A 22,119-nucleotide genomic window follows, 5' to 3' on the forward strand; every position below is an offset into this window, starting at 1 on the left:
GACACTGAATATAAATGGGAAACTTGCGAGACAATAGTGTTGACAATGTCTCTGTAGTTACTGTACTCACATGTTTATATTCTCCCTTTGCGTGAATTGTTTTCTCTGGAAAGAGCGCTGTTGTTTAGAAAGAGAGTGATCACAGCATACCGAGCTGCAAACATATTCATCTAGGCAAGACATGTTATCTAGTGTTGACTCTTTTTTTCCAATAAATAAATGTAAAAAATATGTGTGCAGGCAAAACAACATGATCATTTCATTTGTTTACAAAGCAAATGAAAATTCAGAAGGGAAAAGTATTTTCAGCGGCAGAAAACTGAAAGGATCTCACCTCATTGTAAGAGTTAACATGAATGTTGGATATTGATTAAGAAAATGATGCTTTTAGCAAGTGAAATTCAAGAGGACAAAGACTTTCAATGTATGCCTGAAGCAAGACCCTTTTCACGTCAAAAGCATTTATAATTGTTGTAAAAATTCATCTTGAATGCACAATTTGCGCAAATGTTTGTGATTTATACTATGCCTTTCTTCCAAAGCAGAGTACAGCATATTGTGTTTTAAAGGTTTCAAATTCATGGCCGAGCTCATGAGCATTATGCATTCCAATCCATTTCCTTTCCTTGAATCTGTCAGCCATCCAAACAATCTCCTTCCACAGGGTTTTAGATGCTCCAGATTCTTTAAGAAAAGCTGGAAATTGGAGGGTTTTAAAATATTTACAGTAGGCTCCCACAAAGGAGGAACATATTAGTGCAAGTCCTGTAGCAAAGTAAGAGAGTGTATCTATTTTCTTCCTTGTCAGATGGTTAATCAGCTGTACACAAACAATGGCAGGGTCAAAGCCATTGTTACAAGGATAAAATACGTGCAGTGCCTCAGTTTTCTCATGAAGGAGTAGTACACGTGTACATGCAGACATGAGAAACACACACACACATGTAAACACACACACAGGATTTCCTACAGTACGATGAGTCATTGCTTATTGAGAGCACCAGAGGAGGCGGGAGGTAAATCAGTAGGCAAGCAGCCAGGGAGACATAAGGGGCAACGCGCACACTTCCTCCTATCACATGTTTAAAAACTCCCCCTCACTGACATATTGTCTTGTTTTGTTTCTACTTTAGTAGTCTCCGCAGAGAAATAAGGCAGGGAACTTTGGGACCACATTTCTCAAACTTAAAGCAGCAACCCAGACAAACAGCAACCTTGCTCTAACTTCACCTCTCTTTCACACATACAAACACACACACTGTGCCTCTGTGTGAGCCTCACCCACGAATGTATGTACTTCTGGAAAACTAATTTCGGATGGCACTGGCCCTGAAACACTGAAGAATGAAACACAAAACAGGGTCAAGAAATACATATAAGAAATATAAGAAATATGAGTGTGTTGTGGAGCTACAGTATGGAGACATTACTTCTCTCTCTATCAATTTCTTTTCTTCTTAACTCTCTTTTTTTCTCTCCATATAAGAAAGAGGTAATAGAGAAACAGCCGACCTGTGATATAACTTCAGAGCGCTTTTTTTAAGTTCAGTTTTTCTCAACTGAACTTCAATTGCAATGTGCTGTGTGAGGGTGAAGATTGAATAGTGTTTTGGGTTGCATTCATAGAGGCAGAAAACACAATAACAGGAAACCTGACATTTGGAGAAATCTTTGCCAGAAGAATAGAAGCATTCTTTGAATTGGAATAGTGGGCACTTTCCATTTAGCTGTGTCCGGGCCATGACCCTGGAATTGTTTATAATGTCTCCCAAACAGACCAATTATTTATGTCTTGAAGTACTGATTTCTTCAGTGAGAAATGTATAATTTAATCTCGAAAGCCTGCAACTTAATTATTTGGTATGAGGTAGGGCAGTAATTCCACATTTCAACTTTAAGAAAAAGTAGAAAAATGTAATATAATAAAGTAATTGCATATATTTTAACTTCAGAAGCTAGGATAAAAACCACTAGGATGATCCTTGATATATATTTTGAATGATATAATTATATAAAACATGACTAATTAAAATAAACATGAACAACCACTGCCTTTCACTGATCATTCTTTTATCTATTTTCAAATACACATGTTGTCATGTTGAAATGTGATGGGAGGAGAAACACACGTGTAACTAATAATATTAATGCCTGCGTGCCATCTGGTGTTCTAGTTCTAAGGCCCTGTGCATTCTGGCTGATTGTGAATGTTCATACAGATAAATGGAACAGAGCCATCATTATAACATTATTCCATCTGTGTGCTTTGTGCTATGGAAAGTCAGAATGTCTGCTCTGAATATGACTATTGACCCTGTGATTTAGTTATGACTAAGAGGAAATCAACACTTGCACATTTAAAGGAGTCACTGATTGAATTAGTTAGGAGAAAATATATTAAATGATAAGAATCCTGTAGTAAGCACGCATGCATTTTTGGTGTAGAAAAACATACTGACTTTAACACTTAGTCAATACAGAAAACAGAAACTGCTGTTGCTATCCTAACTGCATCTAAATTGTAATAAAATCAAAACAGGTGGACTTTAAGCATAGTCAACAACACTCTTTGTTTTGATTATCTCATTCAGCAGAAATACGTGGTTATTTCAAAGAGTCTCATGTTTACATCGTTCATGAAATGCGGTTCAAGGTGTTTTTCTCTCCCTAAGGCAGTCACTGGTTTCTATTCATTTTAGTCAGGCATAAAATCAACCTGCAGATACTTCAAACGGGCTCGAAGTCTGGTAATCCATCAAAATGATCCTCATGTCTGTTTGTATTGTTGTCAAAGTTACATTATCAATGGATGGTTTTACAGCTGTAAGAGTAGTTTGAATCAAACGGCATACACTAACATAATGGCAACATTAATACAAGCAGACATAGTCATGCTGCTCACTGTGATGGATTGCCCATCTAAAGCAGGTTTGAATTTGTATCTCTGTGGCGTCCATACACAGTTTTTTTTATGTCTTTTCAAATAGATGATTAGATGGGTGGTGGTTTGAAGCTTTTACTTGGAACTCCAAACAAGAGTGAAACTCATTATACGCTTGCCATGGTTTTCCAATCCAAAATGTCCTATTTGTTACTTTGAACAGATGTTTGTTCCTGGCAATGAAAGCATTTGAAAAACCTATTTTCTTTAACATCAGACATTATTACGTGTTATAGTAGGTAAAGCACAGGCATTACTTTTTGCCTCATAATGTTTTCAGAAATGTAAGAGTGCTGAGAAAGTTTGGTTGGGTTGGTGGGGAGAGATTATTTTTGGTTCATCTGTTTTCAACATGGCGGAAGGTCACAACATTTTAAACAGTTCTATACAGTACTAATACAGCACTGCCTAGTTTGACGGTTTGATCATAAGTTGTGATATACGCTTGTATTTCGTCTGTTTTCATTCAGGCACGTTGGAATCTTCAAATGCCATCAGGAGACATGGTCATCACCTTAATGTTAAGTATATTCAATTAATGTTGAATTGTAATGTTGAAGCTATCAATAACTCAGAGTGTTCTATTGACTGAGAATCTGAGTTTTCAGCGGCACAATCTGTTGTTCTTCCTGCCAAGCGCACTTATTTCATGTGGCAGGGATGTAGTTGGAGGAAAGAAAGAACTACAGGCTTATTCAGCTTGGGTTTTCAGTGCCAGCCTCTAGGCAAGGTGTGCATGATGCTGCTCAAAATATTTAATTGACTACATTAACCTTTACAATGATTGGAGATCTACATAAAAGGTGTCATATATTTTCCATTTAATAGCATGCATGTTACTCGTGACAGTTTTGTCTGTTTGAGAATGAACAGCTCCTGTTGCTCTATTGTCTCATATTGTTGACAGTTCCCTGACCCAGTTTCCTGCACATCTCTTTCTTTTTTATATCTGCTTATAGTTAAAAATAAATAGGTATATCACATTTGACAACATACACCAGCCGAGCATGTCTGCAAAAACAGATAGACATGAGCACCATAAACACTACTACTAGCCCAATGTTCCCTGATCTGGGGCAACAGTAACTTTACACCTGGTAAGAAAGATATGGGCTTTAAATTCTGGGCCGATAAAGGCTTGGAGATCTATTCCATACAAATATTTGTATGTCTTTCCGAGATTTGGAATGGAAATATGACATTCAGACTAAACCTATTCAAGTTCCTGCAGATCAGAAGCTTCATATGCAAGACGCAAACATCCTTAACCATGCCTACTCTCACCTCTATGGAAGAAATTATGATAAACCATCACTCCAAGAGAGGCCTCATATCTCGTTTCTTTGGAATTATATTGGATGGTTCTCAAGGTTCCTCAGAAAATAAAAGAGGACCTAAATAGTGTCATTTTGGTTGATGAATGGCAGAAGGCATGTCTGGAGGCTCAAACACAATCCATAAACACCCATTTTAAAATAATCCAATTTAAAGGGGACCTATCATGCAAAATGCACTTTTGTACGTCTTTTATACATGAATATGTGTCCCCGGTGTGTCAGGGAACTCACCAAGTGTCAGAAAACACAACCCTCTCTATTTTCTTCCATACCCAAATCTCTAAAAACGGGGCTGCAACGGATCTGATACAGACTGATACAGATTTGAAATTGTTCTGACGTCAGAAACGGGGTGCTCCGCCTATATGGGCAACTCTCCACCTATCAGGGGAATGAGAGGTTGCGTGGCATGGTAACAGCATGGTAACAGCATGGTAACAGCATGGTAACATGACGCTCGTGCCTCGCCCCCCTCCTTTGCAGGGGGGCGTGGTCAGCTGCAGCGCATTTGCCACAGAATCAGCCCTTGTGAAGACAGGGCTGGAATAGAGCAAATAGAGTGAAATGAGGCATGGCTAAAATGCATGACCTGTTTGGTATTTTGAAAAGAAAACTTCACATACATGTTTTATATAGGTATGGCCCTACAATATATTATTCAAATATAGCATGATAGGTCCACTTTAAGACATGAGCACTACGGCGGTGCATGATCACACGCACAAAGTTGCACACACATGCTCGGTGCTACTAATAAGTCTCTCTTGATATCTGGTCTGTGGGAAACTCTGCGGGAGCTGTTGGACATTCTGATTGAAAGAAAATCTCATTACAGATTAGCTGTGAGCAGTGAAATATGATTAATGCCACGGCAGGACTATGGGTGATCCTCACTCATATTAAGTACATTTGTATGCGCACAGATAATGTCCCAGCAGGACTGAGGAGAATGTTCTTATTAGAAACCCACTTATTACTCACTCTGACCAGAGCGAGTGGCTACGTGTAAAGGGCTGATCAGAGGAACCTCAATGTTGGTCTTTATTAGTCTGTGTGCGGTTGTGTGTGTTTGAGAGTAACTGCACAAGATTTAAAGGCCCTGGATAGAGATGTTTTTCTATGTTTATCCATGTGTGTTTATGTATATATGTGTGTGAGAAAGACAGAAATGAACCTCTGCAGATGACGTCATCACTTCATTAGGATTTCCTGCTCGGCATTAGCTGATATTAATCATATCCGGTACATCATTCTCAGACTTTAGCCACAAAATGGGTCTCCACGGAAACACCACGGACACGCTTCAACTTCCAGTTCCTCTTCCTATCACAGTCAAATGACTACTAGACGCACATTACATGTATAGCCAATCCACCACCTGTGACATAAAGACACTATCCTTTCACAAAACAATGCTGAATTATTTACACAAAATTATCAAATGTGATGTGATGTATCAGAATATTACAACACCCCAAAGTAACAACAGATAAATTCATGAATTAGAAACAGATATGATAACCTGTATTTATGTAATTCTTATTCACAGCTACAAGTGATTAGAAGAATTTAAACAGCTTTAAAAGTAGCAAGAAAAGTTTTCTGAACTTCTTTAGAGCTAAAGGGCTTAGAAGCAGGTTTAGCAGTAATCCTCGTTTCAGATAAGAAAAGCTCTGCATTACCTGCGTTGGACTTATAATTGGTGATGTGCGAGGACCTCAGTATGTACTGCATGCAAACGCAGAAAGTCAATAATTATACAAATTAAAAAAACGTGTTACTTATCTATCATTCCCTTACTTGTGCAGACAGATGGGTCACACAATGAGGAGCGGAGAGTTAGATTTCTATCTGTGACACACAATGCGTCTCTGAAGACAGGGGGGGGGGGCAGCGAGGCCTGTCTGTCAGCCGCTGGCAGGATGAGTGATCCCTGGCCACAGTACTGCTCCCCTGCCATTACCAGGATGATTTTCCTCCACTGCTAAATGTCACATCAATATTCGCAGCCAGCTAATTCATCTCAGCTCTCCTGGAAATGTAGTGACATCTCACATCCGGTTTGAATACAGACACAGCTCCATAGCCAGACCTTTGCTCTTAACTCATATTTGACTAGAGCAGTCATATGTTGCAGTTCAAACGCTGTCCAACCTCATGCATCCATGCCTATTTTTAAATTGAAAAAGCTTTATGCAAGAAAACTTTATTGGCGAAGGCAGTAAGAGCGCAGCTTGACTTTCATTCGATTGCGGGTAGAAGGTGCATGAAGGGTAGATGAAAAACGATTTTTCACAGGATGTTCAACAGCGGGATTTAAGCCATATGTATTCTGAGCTGTGTGTCGGGGTGAGTGATGGCCTGAGTGTAAGGGTGGTGACACGAGGTGAGCGGGTGAATACTAAAGACAAGGTCAAATAGCTCCGTGCTGCTGTAAGGTTAGACACGGTCAGTAAAAAAAGGCTTATGTCGTTGACTGGTCAGACTCACAGCCCTACAAACAGCAACTGTCTCAGGAGGGATATCATAGCGATAATAGTCTTATAGCTTTTGACACTAATAGGATCATTAATGACAATAAATAACAAAAGAATGAAAGAAGCCTTTCAAACATGCACTTTGTCATTGTGTGCATGACTGTCTTAGAAAGGAATCCATTAGATGCTATTGAGAGCAATGAGTCACCCTCAGTCTGAACATCATATTAGATAATAAAGTCACTACATAGAGTAATAATAAAGGTGTACTGTAGCTTCTCTGCACATGTTGTGCTGCACACGCTCTTTCCCAAAGGTATATACTAAGTGGCTTTTGCTATTTAAGTCATGACATTGAGGAGTTTGAAACTATTTATGATTCAGGTGATTCAGATTCGTCAAGCAGTAAAAGCTTGTTGCTAAGCAATATTAGTTAAAGCCAACTGGAAAACCGGTACTTGCTGACAATAACAAAGCATACAAATGCTGGGACCTAATGTATACTTATTGGAGTGACTCTCTGTGGTTCAGATATGATGCAGGGATGCAGCACGGCTCGGTGTTTACCTGTCCTACATAGACCAGCAGCCGGGCGCTGAGAGGGCTCTCATCAGGACTCAGCCAGAACTCAGAGTTATCATCAGACGACACCGAGAACTGGAAATCACCTGGAGGGGAAAAACATGATCAAAGTGTGCGCCGGTAGAAGTACATATTTATGATCCCAGATAAGTAGAACCAGGGCAATCAGATAGGGCATGGCCCGGTAAAATTGATTCTTAGCTGGAAAAATGCACCTAAAATCTGATGCCCGAACTGCCTGAGGCAGCGGTCCGAGATGACACATTTAGTCGCAGTGATATCAAAGTTTTACAGTGACTGAATTTCTAATCCATATGTACCAACGGTGTGAATATAAATGAAGATGTTTGCATAAATCTATACTAGAGTTAGCCGTTAGTTGGTGAAGATTATCTTTAAAAAGCTTAATTATTACTATACTATTCTAATACAGTGGATGTGGATTCAGCTAAAAAAAAATGGAAAAAACAGTAAAAGTGTGAATATGTTTGTCTTAGTTGCTGAAACTGAAAACTAGGTACAAAAAAAAGTAGGATATTCCTAAAAATCTATGGATCGACTCCAAAGGATAGCAACTTGGAATTTTTGGAGTACAAACTGCAACCAACAAATCCTGCTTATTCTGCCTTTCAGAATACACGTGGATGAAGAAGTTGTTGTTCTCTTTCTCTGGTTAAACTATTAATATAAGGAGCTGCATGAAGCTACGTTCCTCTCAGCAGATGCACACCTCAAACTGTTTCCATTTAAAAGTAACAAACAGTGAATGTCAGTGTGGTTTTGCAGTGTGTCATACTCTCTAAAGGACCTGATGACAAAATCAGGTTGTGTTGGGTTTGGCAAACAGTAATGCAAAGTAGATATATTTGTAAACACAAGACAATATTCTATTACAGTGAGTGGGAATACTCCAAAGAGACACCGTTAAACTACATGCAAAAGTTAAGTGGTGATGTATGCATCACATATGAAATATACTTGTATCTGTCTAAATGAGAATGATAAAAGAGCCATAGATTGTCAAGGGTACATTAACAGCCGCAGGATATAGTGCAGGTCATGACTGTGACAGTTTTTATCGTCTGTAATCTGGAAAACCTCCAGGCATTTCTATGCTACAAACTCAGGTCAATGTAACACCCAATCAATCTACAATAGCATGTAGCAGGTTGTGTGTGTCAGTGTGAGGTCAAGGGCACTTGTTAGAGTGCTTGTCAGAATCCTCAAGATGACCTTTGAGTCATCATCTGTGGAGAGCCATGACAGCAGCGAAAGCTACACAGAAAACTGAAATGAACGGAGATCTAATTAATAACTCCAAATTCTGCAATGTGTGTAAGAGCCCTTGGGTGTAAAGACTTTTCAGTTCCCATAGAAACTGGCCTCAAGGGTAGGTCTTCAGGGGTCCTGCAATGAGATTTAGCTGGGAGATGGCTGGAATTCAGTCCTAATACAAATGTGAATATCCACTATATTAGTGGCTCTCAGGAGCTTGGATTAAGAGGGCAGAGGAAATTGTCCACTCTTGTAAAGGACACATGCTCCAAGGCCCCGAGCCTCTGAGGAGGGGCTCACTAATAAGATGAGCTAGTTACCATCTCTGTAAGGGTGAAGGAAGCCAAATATTCTCAGGCCATAGTTCTTCCACTTTGGAGCGACTGCCAGCTTCTTCAGCGTGGTGCGGGTCTACAGTGAAACAGATAACAATTCAGATCATAGAGGCAGCAGTTTTAGCATTAATACAGAAAGAAAACAGCTTCAACTTTAAGTGTGAACATAACTGACCATATTCTAGCTAATAGGGCTTTTCAAATAGGGATGGGACAATTTTGTATTTTATGTGGAACATGATAATTGACATTGTGGTAAACTTACATTTACATTTTAAGGGATGGACACACATATTAGTGTAGATCACATGAAAAATGTTATTTAAGATTTATAATTGTTTTTTCAATAGAAATTACACGTGTCCTTATAGTGATGCCATTACAAATATTATTTCTTGACAAAATGTAAAGCATTGATTATATGTTGATATTATTAGGGTCATTTTAGGAATCACAACTATTTATATCAGAGTTATTATAAAGTGTTATATTGTCCCAGTCAATTGTAACTAACTTGTGGAGCTAATGTTAGCTTAAATAATTAAGAATCTGGAAACAAGAAAATAAAATCTGCAAGCGACTGTGACATTTCAGAATTGATAGAAATAAAAAAAAAAGCATCTGCCCACCTCTGTTCTGGCAGATTCTTCCAAAGGTTACTACACATTTCTAGGGTTGAACTTAAAATATCATGAAATGCATATGTGCAATGAGAACTAAGAGCCTGACAGCTGAAGTAAAAGTAACTACATTAGTGTGACATTACGCCAACAACAAAACAAATCATTTAACCAGTTGAGCCCCGAGCCTGTTTTTCAGGCCTCAGGCTCGAAAATGACATTCCCAGAACAATTGACTATATCTTCACTTCTAAAAGGGGTCAATTAATAATCTTTTGTCTCAAAGCAATGATAAACCTGTGAGTTGGAATCAATATAGCATTTGTGTATACAGGTGAGAGGTCAGTCAGCCCGCTCTGTATTACTTACATGAGGGTAGTGAGGGTAGTGCAGGTTCTTTCTGAGTTGGGCTATAGAGGAGCCACACCAGTCCTCAAACACATGCAGGTTGGCCTGTCCCTTATACTGCAGACACACAGAGACACACAGACAGACAGGTTAGTGCAGGCAGCAGCAACAGCATCACATTTGGTATTGAAAAGGCAGGTTATGCTTTAGTACTTCAGCTACTGCATGTCCCATCCTGACAGCAAAATTGCCATGTGCACTGGTTTCAGTATATATATTTTTGAAATGTATATTATTTCTGATGCCATTCTGCCGGAGGAATGAATTCTTGGAGAGACATGTGAACATAGTGTGAAGTTCCGAATGTTTGCACTGTCCTGGATAAGAGAAGGTGACAGAGAGCTCTTCAGGAGTATCAGGAGGAGGAGGGGGGGGGGGGGGGGGGGGGGTTGAGAATGTCTGGAGCAGTTTGTCAGAGCTCATCCTCTGCTCGTAGTCTGACATTTGTCTGAATTACACAGGGAAATCACAGGACACAGCAAGGACAGATGGTGAAACCGGTCTGCCTTGGGGTATAGTTTTTCACACACAGACACACACAAACACACTCGCACATGAATCTGCTCATATACAAGAAGAGAAAAATGTCCGATGCCTTGTGTGTCACGCTGTATTGGAAGTGGACTGTATTGGATCACATACAATGTAAAAGACAAAATTAAAATGCACGGATGACTTTAGTGTTTCAGATCCTCACACACAATCACAAACTCTCACAACACATTTTGTGGTACAGGGTGGTGTAATTCCATCTACACAACACTGCAGATGAAATGTTACATATTTTCACACACGCAAAATGCAGCTTATGTGTGAAACCTTAGGGGGCTGTCTCCGTGATTTAAAGACTACACACACACACACACACACACACACACACACACACACACACACACACACACACACACACACACACACACACACACACACACACACACACACACACACACACACACACACACACACACACACACACACACACACACACACACACACACACACACACACACACACACACACACACACACACACACACACACACACACACACACACACACACACACACACACACACACACACACACACACACACACACACACACACACACACACACACACACACACACACACACACACACACACACACAGGTGGAGAAGAAATCAATCAAGTGATGATTGAAGAGTGAGAAGTGGCCTTGTGACACCAAAATGTAAAACCTGTTGTGTTTTCATCATAGGATTAGAGCAGGGGTAAGGAGGGGAAGCTTTCTCGGGTAAACACCTCTACATGTTTACATTTAGAGGAGAAAGATGGAAGGTGTCATGCTCCTTAGGTAAATCACACAGGCATTCTAACAGATGACTCGAGTGCTCCTTTGCGTTTATCTCCCGCCTCTGTACGGTGAACTAAGTGCCCTGCATACTGACAGCAGTGTGGCAATTACAGCTCATGCATTAACCATGAGGTATTTTTGTTGAGGAAACATGTCAGTGGGAAGCAGTGGGACTCCTGATTTTAATTCTTTATACTTTTCTGTGCACTTTTCTTTTCTGCAGAGAGACTGATGCTAATGACAAACAGAAAGAGAAAGAGGATCCGCGGGATTGACAGGATAAAATAGTAGGAAAGCGGCGGGTAAGAAAGATAACTGAGAATATCTGATGTTTAAAGAGGGAGTGGCAGAGAGGTGGAGGCATGGCGAGGTTAGAGAGATTTAGCAGATGGGACTAGTCCATGTGTAAATATGCCTTATGTAAAGCTTTTAATAGATATCCTCTGGGGTTTAAAAGCAAACCTCTTTTTGGCCTGGCCCGCCTCCTCTTGTCAAATAGCAATGAGAGGGGTAGCTTTAAAAGTCTCTACTTATTCACACGCATATCCCTGTGCAGCCCTGGAGAGGCCAGGGGCTTTAAAGTGGGTTTTCTGCCGTGTGTAATTGGTCTTGTGTTGTGGGTGACAGCACTGCGAGAGGTCTGTCTGTGCCTTAACGGGATGTGGAATGTGGCAGGAGGGAAGTCATCGTTGTCTTCATCCCAACACTCATCTCTTTTCTGCCCTGACTGCTAAACTTCCCCTCCTCTGGTTATGTCCTTTAGGTTTCTCCCTGTGAGTGCTGCTCTCCTTCTCTTAATGCCCTAAGTGCCACTATCCCTAATGTTGTCTCCTCTTCCCTCTGACCTCTCTCTTTCGGCCTCTGCATCCCTCCATCTCTGTCTGCATGCTGCCAAATGCTGTCAATGTCTCTACTCGGTGTCTTTTGTTTCCCTGAGCTCAGCTGTCGGCTGTCAGTTCTCCGTGCTGTCTTCCTCGTTTTGGAGCGTGGGATGACGCTCACATTAACAGTTTGTAGCGATAGTGTGTTTGGTTGTGTATCTTGTGTATCTTGTGCTTCAGTCTTCTCAAATGGCAGCTTTGTACAACCGTCTCAGCTCACATTTGTTTTTTAGTAATTGGCTGAAGAAGAGAATGGCTGCTGCTGCCTTTCTCACGTTCTTCCTTCACTCTCATTTGTTGTGCTCTGGTATTTCATCCAAAACCAGAGACAGTCTTCTGTGTTGTCCTGCCACCATGGACAACTAGCTGTCTAATCTAGGTTCTAAAGCTTCAAAAAGCATTGTTTCTTGTACTTCAATTCACATACATTCAATTCGACTTCAGCTGATTGATACAAACATCTCTACTTTTCATTTTACTGCAGTACAACCATGTGTATTATATAGAGTATACATTACTATCACCTCAATGCTTCCGAGAGTCTGCGATCACTCAAGAGGAGTAGAATGCAGCTGCAGATAGTATCTACGATGTAGAAAAGATGCAATATGAATATCAATGAATATACATTTTTGGGGGTTCGGTCTTTAACAATTTTTAGGCAATTATTGAGCATAATAATAATATTTTGTTTTTAGAAATACAGTAAGAATCCTTCAGTTCACCTGTCAAAGTGTCTTTGAGACAAAAAACAACCGCATTGTATGGTAGCCCAGCCACCAGCGGTGTGTTTGTCTGTGTGTGTACTTTTTTTATATAAACATATGCAACAAAAAAGACTTGATACCTTTTCAGCTCAAAATGCCAAAGACTGCACGTTTTGATCTTTTTTGGCCAATTGTCCTCAGTCTCTCTTAATTCTTGTCCTACCTGGTTATTTTCATTTTCATCCACCACTCCCTCTCTCTTATCACACTCTATATGTAGTCCCAACAACTGTCCTACATAGTCTTAAGATACCACTCTGTCAAAGCCACAGAGCACCTACAGCTGTCGTTAAATAAGGATGAGGAGGACGAGAGGGGGATGGAAAAAATGCCATCTGTCAAATAAGAAGAGTGAGGCAGGAGGGGAATTCAAAGGTGTACAGGAGAGGAGATGACTAAGACAACAACAACTGATGGGTAAAGAAAATAAAAGGGACTGCTCAGCTTAAGAGGCATCACTGTTACCGCCTATTTTGCTCAGACCACACATTTCCTCCACATCCCTTCTTAGCTTATCTCCAGCTCTCTAATGACTCGCTCTCTGACCCATCTGGTCTCGCTGTAAAACCGAGCGCAAATCAGACTCTCTCTTTATTCCAAAAATCTGGTGCAGCCTTCTGCGTTCATGTTGGCAGCGAGGCACTGACAAATGGCTGCTCGGTGCACCGACTGATACTGTAAATCCTCTTTGGACAGGCAAAGTGAGACGTGATGTTCCAGGCAAAGGCACACTTGGGAATATAGAAAAGCATTCAGCCTGCTTCCCTAGGGTACACAGTATAGGAGAAATGGCGTTAAAGCTCCCAGATAGCTGTTTTACTGAACTACTGTGCTGAAATGTACATTAAGTGTTCATCAAATACACGAGTGACATAAGTAATTCCCTCTGTGACGATGACAGGAATGTTATCGCTATATGAAATCTTTCCATGCAAATGTATAGAGAGCATTAAGATTAGGGCTGTGCGATTATGGCAAAAATCATAATCACGATTATTTGGGTCAATAATTGATATCACGATTATTAAATACGATTATTCATTGACTTTGAAAACATCCATTTATTGAACTTTAAAACAAATACAAATAATAATTTGAACAGTATCTGTTTAACTGTTGATTACCCTGAACGTATAATTCAACTGAAAAACCAATACAAAAATGATTAAATAAATGATACATTTATATTTACATTTAAATAAATAATATCAAAATAATAAATACCAATAAACAAGATCAACAAATATTTTGGAGCACACTTCCACAAGCTACTAAACATATATAAATATGATAAATACAAATAAATGAGACCAAAATTAATTAGATCAAATATGTTGCAGTGCACGGTCACAACCTAGCAAAGCAAAATAATTGTTTTTTTCGATTATGTTGTTTTCGTAATTGTGGCAGGCCAAAATCGTAATTGCGATTAAAATATGATTAATTGCACAGCCCTAATTAAGATACTTTCTCCCTGCTTATCTCCTCTTACTCAGCCTATTAGTAATTTAGAAACGAGGGAGGAAGAGAAAACTGGAATAAGTACGTATGTGCAGTGAGGAGAAAACGGGGTTTCAAAGGTGCAGAGGTTTGAAAGAGGAGATTATGAGGAAAGAGATAATGAGAACTCATTTCACACAGCAGAAAATATAGAAGGCAAGGTTCACATGATCTAGATTCCAGCCTCATCAACTACTGTAATGAGGGATGGTATAATCTGCCATCTGTCCAACAATGACATGTCTTCTGTCATATCGGGGATATAACATGATGGGGGATGAATGGGGAATATGAGACAGTGAACTGAAGATGGGCATCATTTGTTCAACTCCTGCTACAAGCTGTCGATCATTTTCATGAATTTAAGGAGAGGCTAACAGAAATCCCATTACTGCCTCATGTTTGTCAATTTTTTTGGACAGGCGGGTAGATAAAAGAAACACGGACTGAGTGAGTGGTGAGACAAATATCACACTTCCTCTGCTGCGTCCTCACATGTTATTGTAGGGTGACGGGAAGGTCACAGACATGAAAAAGAGATTTCCTTCAGTCTTGTCGCCGTGTGTGTTTCTCCGTAGGAAGCCAGCTGTGACGGCTGCTCCAACCTGAGTCATGTGTCAGTGTTGTGCCACAGAATCTCCCTCACTTCCCTCTTGAGTGGTAAATAATAGGCTTTCCAAATGTGTGGCTTAGATATTTTACACTACACAAGCCAGAAAGAGAGATATTTGAGTCCGTCACTCAACATGGAGCCTGCCATGCTCCATCTTTTGCAAAAAGCCACTGTTTTTAGTTGAATACCTCCTGAGTATCGGATTAACATCACCAAACATATTTATAATACTTCTGGTATGATGTCTCTGTGGATTTAACGTGGACTAGTACACATGTAGAGAAATCATTAATAGTCCCCCTAATATACAAGCCACTAATCCTTCTTACGATCACTTTCTTTCTGCTCGTGACGAGATCAAATAGTTCATTATGCCTAAATTCTCTCTGGATCCATGTCGGCTTTCTGCCTGCTTATCCCTTCATGCTTGACTTTTAAAAAGTGGCCCAGTTCTATATCTCTCGCTCTGATCTCTTTCCAGTGTCCTTGACGGACGGATGATGTCCAGCTGCATGTCAACACTAATCCACCGTGACCTTCGGGAACCTGGGAATCCTTATTAAGTCCCCAATAGTGGCTGAAAAACAACACGCTAGAACAAACACAGGATGGACTCACAAAGGGCTGGGTGATGTGGAGAAAATCTGATATCATTATACGCAACATCAGTGGAGCGCTCACTACTTGTGCTTATGCTTTTTTACATATAATACATCAGTAAAATAGTTATAAAGGCTAAGATAAGATACAACTATAGTGTCATGTTTGTGTACAGATACAACCCAATGAAATGCAGTTAGCATCTAACCAGAAGTGTAAGTCTATATACTATTACAACATGTACATTACAGTAAGTGCAGTACTACAGCATACTGTAAGTGATGCTATTAGTAACAATATACAGATGTTACAAATGTTTATAACTTAAATATGTATATACAGAGGATAAATGGAGTTAGAGTTAAATGCAAAGTAGGTTTAAGGCACAGACAATAAGGAGTATAAACACCAAGTACAGTTGGTTATATGAACAGTAACATTAGGTAAAAGCAAAAGAATAGAAAAATATAGAACAGATAGAACAGTCGGTTAAGTGAGATCACTTTACTGCAGCCTTTAAAACCAGGAAGAGATACTTATGTGATATTACAATAACTGATATGTAAAAAGGGTAGTCTCATATCCAATACGGATATAAAATGTATAAATAAACAGCCCTAGACTCACATTCTAAACTCACATTCTAAAACTGTTGAATTATGCAAATATGTGAAAAATTAAATGAGCGATGCTTTCATTTTGCCTGTGGTGCTACTGGGTGTCATGGTGACCTCTGGCAGTCTGTGACAGCTGGCATATGGCAGCGCTCTACCTCCACCAGCTCGAGTCTACGCCTCTCACAGCGCCAGCTCAGTGGCCCCTCAGACCTCTGCCATCTTGGCCGTTCATCAGGAAAACAAGTTAGTGCTGGTAATTAGGACGGATAGAGGGTGAGGAAAGCAAACCACCTGCGCTTCATTTTATCTGAAAGGTTTATTTGCCTCGATGCAGCAGGAGTCTGAGATAAGAGAGGAAGAGATCTTCGAGGATACATGTTGTCAGTAAACTGAATGGCATGTTGCTTTATGAGTAGGCTGGACTGAAGTCAAAGAAATGTTTACTTGTACAAGTGAGCTTTGATGCTAGTCACGCCTAATGCAAAATGTAGTTTGAGAGGTTGTTGCAAAATGTATTTCCCTCTGTGGCTGCTTCGCTTCCCCGATCAAAACTATAAATAAGAAATTCTGTTTGGTGAATGAAATGATGTACATGTCTTTTTAGTGCAAATGCGCCCTTTGGTTTAAATGGTTTGAACATAGAAAATGATAAAAACAGAGCATGTTCGTAATAAATAGTCTCGCTGTGCTCAGACCATGAAATCCATTTACATTTGTGCAATTAGTCTACATGATCCCGATTCAGATAGCTTGTTTGGCTGCATTCCTCGCTTGGCGGTTGCATATCAATGTGTTGCTCATTTTCTAAGTAGCACCATTTTAAATTATGCCAAAATAAGCCTCCACAATTATGCAGGGCCCTCAATCTTCAGGCGACAGATGTTTAAAAAGCAGATTTCATCCACATGTGATCATTTACAAAGCCAAATTACGATATGTATGATGTCCAGCTATTTCATTGTCATTGCTTATGTTTAAAAAAAGGGAAATATAAGGATTGTTTTTGTTTCGTGATATATTGTGTTGCTGAGGAAATGCAACAAGGCAAAGGCAGGTTTCGTCAAGATTAGCTTAACCATAAGAGTCTGCTGAAATGAAACAGCATGTTTGGCACTAACACTATCAGAAACATACTGTGTTCATCTCCCCTGCCTTGTACAAAAGATGAAATGCATCGTGCTTTTTGGAAACAACAGTGAATGATACTAATTCCTGTAAAAAAACAAAACATTCGATATGGCTGCCCTCAAAGTGATCATCTTGAAAATAACAATAACTTCCTATTATCCAGCTCATGCTGTGTGTTGGAACAGTTTGAAGTGTTCAGCAGAGATATTAAAACTCCACCCAAGGTAGGGAAAAACTAATGAATCTTTTTTTTTTGACACACACACACACACGCACACACCAAATGGTGTATTCACAAAAACAAACCTAGCTAACACACACACACACACACACACACACACACACACACACACACACACACACACACACACACACACACACACACACACACACACACACACACACACACACACACACACACACACACACACACACACACACACACACACACACACACACACACACACACACACACACACACACACACACACACACACACACACACACACACACACACACACACACACACCCCTGTAATTAAACTCTGTTGAACAGGTTACAAATCTAGAGCAGCTTCCCTTATCACAAATCCGCTGCATAATTGCCCTGTCTGCTGCTCCTTTTGTTACAGCGAGTATGTAAACTACATCAGTGAGCTGAAAAATTAGGGTGAATCAAATCAAACTTGTAATCTACAGGTCAGAGGTGCCTTTAAATAAAGTCTGCTAATGGTTCGGGTTGAAATATTACCATCCTCGCACAATAATTCATCATCATATCCGCGAGGTACATTTTGTTCTTCTGATAATGGCGCCAGAGGGTAACTGGATCTCTATTTGACCTCAAATACAAACTGCTGGTAGAAGGAAAAGTGAAAGAAAATGGGAGTAAGACATCTGCGGCTAAATTACATTTAAAAAAAAAAGTAAAACACTCAATTATTGAGCCACTAATGGAGTGATTGATGAAAGTTTCTTGCATGTTTGCCTGGCCTTGCTAGGTTTATCTGGTGAGTCACAGACATGCCAAAGCACATAAAGGACCTCAACATAATCATCCTTCTGAAAGATGGAAGAAAGAGGGTTAAAACGAAGATAATTAATGGACAAGTGCAGGCCTCAGAAAAATGCAAATGAAGGACAGGAAATCCTTTGTATTACCTCCGGTTTCCATGGCAATTTCTTGTGCCGCTGGCTGAGGAACTTCCGGATGCGGGTATGGTGTCTGCCATCAGCCCCTCCTGTGATCGGCTCGTCATCCTTGGAAAAAGGAGCAGAAACGACACATTTAGTCCTCTTTCACTACAGAAATAGACATTGATGGTAGAAAGAAACAATTGAACGTTGCTTTAAATCTCAGTGTGTTTAACTAAGCACATGTATCCATGCATTAAGCCATCCATCCATCCTTATTGAGGTAACATGACTCTTTTCGATAAGCCACATAATTGATATGTGAGATAAAGTAGCGTCATTAGCAAAACCCACATCCCTAATTTCTAACTCATGGAAGCATTAAGCAGAACAAACTGTACACTACAACTGAGAATATCCCACACACAGAAGAACACACACACATACAGGGTTATTTCCCTAGAAGGATACTATTAAGACCCTGTGGAATCTCCCCTTAACCATTCACTCCTAATCTAGCGTTTGACTCGCCAAAGTCCTAATCTCCAACATACTCTAAACATCCAGCCTGCCAACCAGGATCTCCTCTCGAAGGAGCCTGAACTCTCCCCCTGATCTGGGAATTAGCTCTGGTGCTCCAGTCAGAGCTCCGCAGGGCTCTCTCTCCGTGGCCTGCTAAAAGCTGTGTTAATGTCAATGCTGTGGTCTGGTGTGACGGCTGGACAGAGCAGGACTTTGTGGCCAGCTCTGACGAGATAAAAGGCTTCTAGAGAAGAGCTAGATTAGTGGCAAACCATCCTCTGTTGAGCAGCGGTGTCTAAGGAGAATCATACCTGCACCAAGACAAACCTGAGGGGTTTCCAGCACCCTTGAAATGAGGGGATTTTGTCAATAAGGCACCAGGGTTACCAAAAAGAATCAGGGGGGGAAGAGGAAAAGACAGAGCTGTCGGATGCCAAGCCTTTGGTTTCAACTTCCAGGGGAGAGAGTTGAAGAAAGGCAGGGAAGGTAATGATGAAAAAATATGACAACGGGCTCCCCTCCTGTCTGACACCAGAGGAGGGCTTGAAGTTTGTACGTACCAGAAGACTCACAAAAGAATCTCCAGCACTGCCTTACACTCACACACACTCTTAATAAGCACACATTGGTGCACTCACTAAAAGGACTATATTTTCATAGTATCATAACATTAATAGAAAGGATAGGATCACCCAGGACAGGACTCAGCGGTCAGTAGGCACTTGTTTTCATCACCTGCAGTAAAACAATCGTTGTTGACGCTTACATGAAGTATGTTAAAAAGCTGACATTTAAAAAGGTGGGGTATGTAATTTATTTCAGAAACACTTGTTATATTCCATGGAATGCTCTTAACATCCCGATAGCAATGAATATATTAAATGCTTTGACAATAAATTCATAAAAAAATGTCATCTGTGGAAGCCGTAGCGCTGTAAAAAGTACGACCAATCATTTTAACCGGCCCGGCTAAAATAACTGGATGACCTACCTGCCTGTCAGCCTCCCATCGGGGCACAAACTTATCTCGTGCCCTCATTGGTCATGTGCACGTTCGTGTGTGTTGGAGGAGGGGCTCTGTAAGGAAGTGGCAGATTTCTTCCGGTTGTGTATTTTCAAATTCTAGCACACTCAAGCTGGTTTCTCCAAAATGACCTACCCCACCTTTAACTAAAGGCGTAAATAAAGGCATGATGAAAATGGCAGCTTTTTATTTGCTCTTAACTTTAAAATCTACTTAATTCCAATAAGGCTAACTAACTAACATAACTTCAAATATATAGAACATTCACATTATTGAAAAGTTTACCTGTGTCCAGTAAAGATGGTAGACACAATTTTCTAAAACGTACCTGAGAAAACATTAATTAACTATAAATACCTTTAAAGATTTAGCTCTGAAACTATTTACTTAATTTGCAATCAAATCACTAGAGCTTCGTTTCCTCATTTTCACTTTGCAAGTGTTCTTTATATATTTGCAGTGTTGCTGTTTTTAGACATTAAACCTGCAAAGCTCTGTTTTGCTTCCACTTCTCATATGGTGTGGACCGTGGATAATGTCAGTGACATTGTTTGCCTGCTCTGAGCAAACCAAGCGCCAGGAGTAGGCAGCTATCTGCCAGCCAATCAGCTTTCACTATTAGAACAGGTGCATTGACTGTTCCAATGATGATGATGGATTATCCGTGTAGGTGAAGGACTTTGTGATCTGCGGTTACTGATTGTGATGAAAAGAGACCATGTTTAAGCAGTAATATGTTGTCAGCCCCTAAAAGACCACACTCCAAATAACTGCTTGGCTTTGGACTGTAATTCACACGGACACCACTTTGCCAAAAGCGCTGCCTCAGCTCGATCCAACTTAAAGTCTGCTTATCGATGCAATACTAAGAGGTACAGTTAAACTCATTGACCTGAGGTTGCACTACATCTATTAGCGGTACTCCTTTTCCCTACATAGTCATAATGTCTTTACACTTTGGCAAAGATGTTGTCATCACTTATAGCATGCAACTAATATTTCCTGTGACTCATTACTAACAGTTGGTAATTTCTAAGCAGATCTTCATTTGTATGGCTTTGGGCCCAGAACTGTGTTATTGTGTTTTGCTGATGATTAAAGTTGAGCTAAGGGCTCTGTCAGATGGCCTTATGTATTAAACATTGCATCAAGGCGAAGCAAGGAATATCAATCACACTGATGAGGCGGCCTATTTATCAAGTGTTTATATTGCTATTTACCCTGTTGATTTTCAGTCAAATGAAAAGACAAATGGTCCTTAACCATGTGTACATTTTATGTGCTGAGGGAGCATTGCATCAGAAGCATAAAGACTGGAGGAGAGCAACATTTAATTACAGCTAAACTAAGTTGTTTCATATACAACACATGCGAAAAGAGTCGTAAATCTCATAAGGATTGATAGATAGATGAGCTGTCCAATCAGTGTGCCCCCGCCAATGATATCCATAAAAATAAAAAACTATAATGGGTGCTAGCCTTCTGGGAGTTTCCCTCACAGACTCTGAACGTTCATACATCACAATTCAAATGGATGACCTTGCTGATCCGAGCTCAGAAAAACAACTGGAGCCAGCGTCTTGGAATACCAATGAGATTAATTAATCCCCCTTATTAAACAAACAAGCGCCAGTTTGCAGGGAGGGGTGAGGGGGGGGAGGGGGGGGGGGTGAGCAGGGCGGAGATTTGGGACTCCTTTCAAAAAATCTCCTCACCCCACTCCCCACTCACCACCATGATAACCCTTGCAAATGAGCTCGATGACTCCCAATAGTCCTCAAATTATCTTTTCATTTTCAGCGACCTGAAACATGAAAGTTAATAACATGTTTGGAATAATTACATTATTCACAATTTTTCATTTATGTTAACTGCCGTAGACATGTAGAGTATTTGAATTAGTCACACCATAGCAATCATAATAATATAGATGCTTCCCAGTTCCATTGTTCATATTAATACGTGCAGCTGGAAGCAGAGATACCTGGGCGACAGTCATTGCAGCAATGAATAACGGCAATGATTT

General features: G+C 40.2%; 1 protein-coding gene across 2 annotated transcripts in view; it reads right to left on the reverse strand.

Moving 5' to 3' along the window:
* Positions 1 to 22,119, reverse strand: part of b4galnt4a (beta-1,4-N-acetyl-galactosaminyl transferase 4a) — a 151,125-nt gene that overhangs the window by 45,989 nt on the left and 83,017 nt on the right. For both annotated transcript variants that reach the window (XM_034141108.1, XM_034141107.1), the window contains 4 exons: positions 18,575 to 18,673; positions 9,937 to 10,032; positions 8,933 to 9,023; positions 7,323 to 7,423 (listed from right to left, as the gene is read on the reverse strand). In XM_034141108.1, coding sequence (XP_033996999.1) covers positions 7,323 to 7,423; positions 8,933 to 9,023; positions 9,937 to 10,032; positions 18,575 to 18,673 — 387 coding nt within the window. The remainder of the gene's footprint in view (positions 1 to 7,322; positions 7,424 to 8,932; positions 9,024 to 9,936; positions 10,033 to 18,574; positions 18,674 to 22,119) is intronic.

This window comes from Trematomus bernacchii, unplaced genomic scaffold, assembly GCF_902827165.1.
Source record: "Trematomus bernacchii unplaced genomic scaffold, fTreBer1.1, whole genome shotgun sequence".
Classification (NCBI taxonomy): domain Eukaryota; kingdom Metazoa; phylum Chordata; class Actinopteri; order Perciformes; family Nototheniidae; genus Trematomus; species Trematomus bernacchii.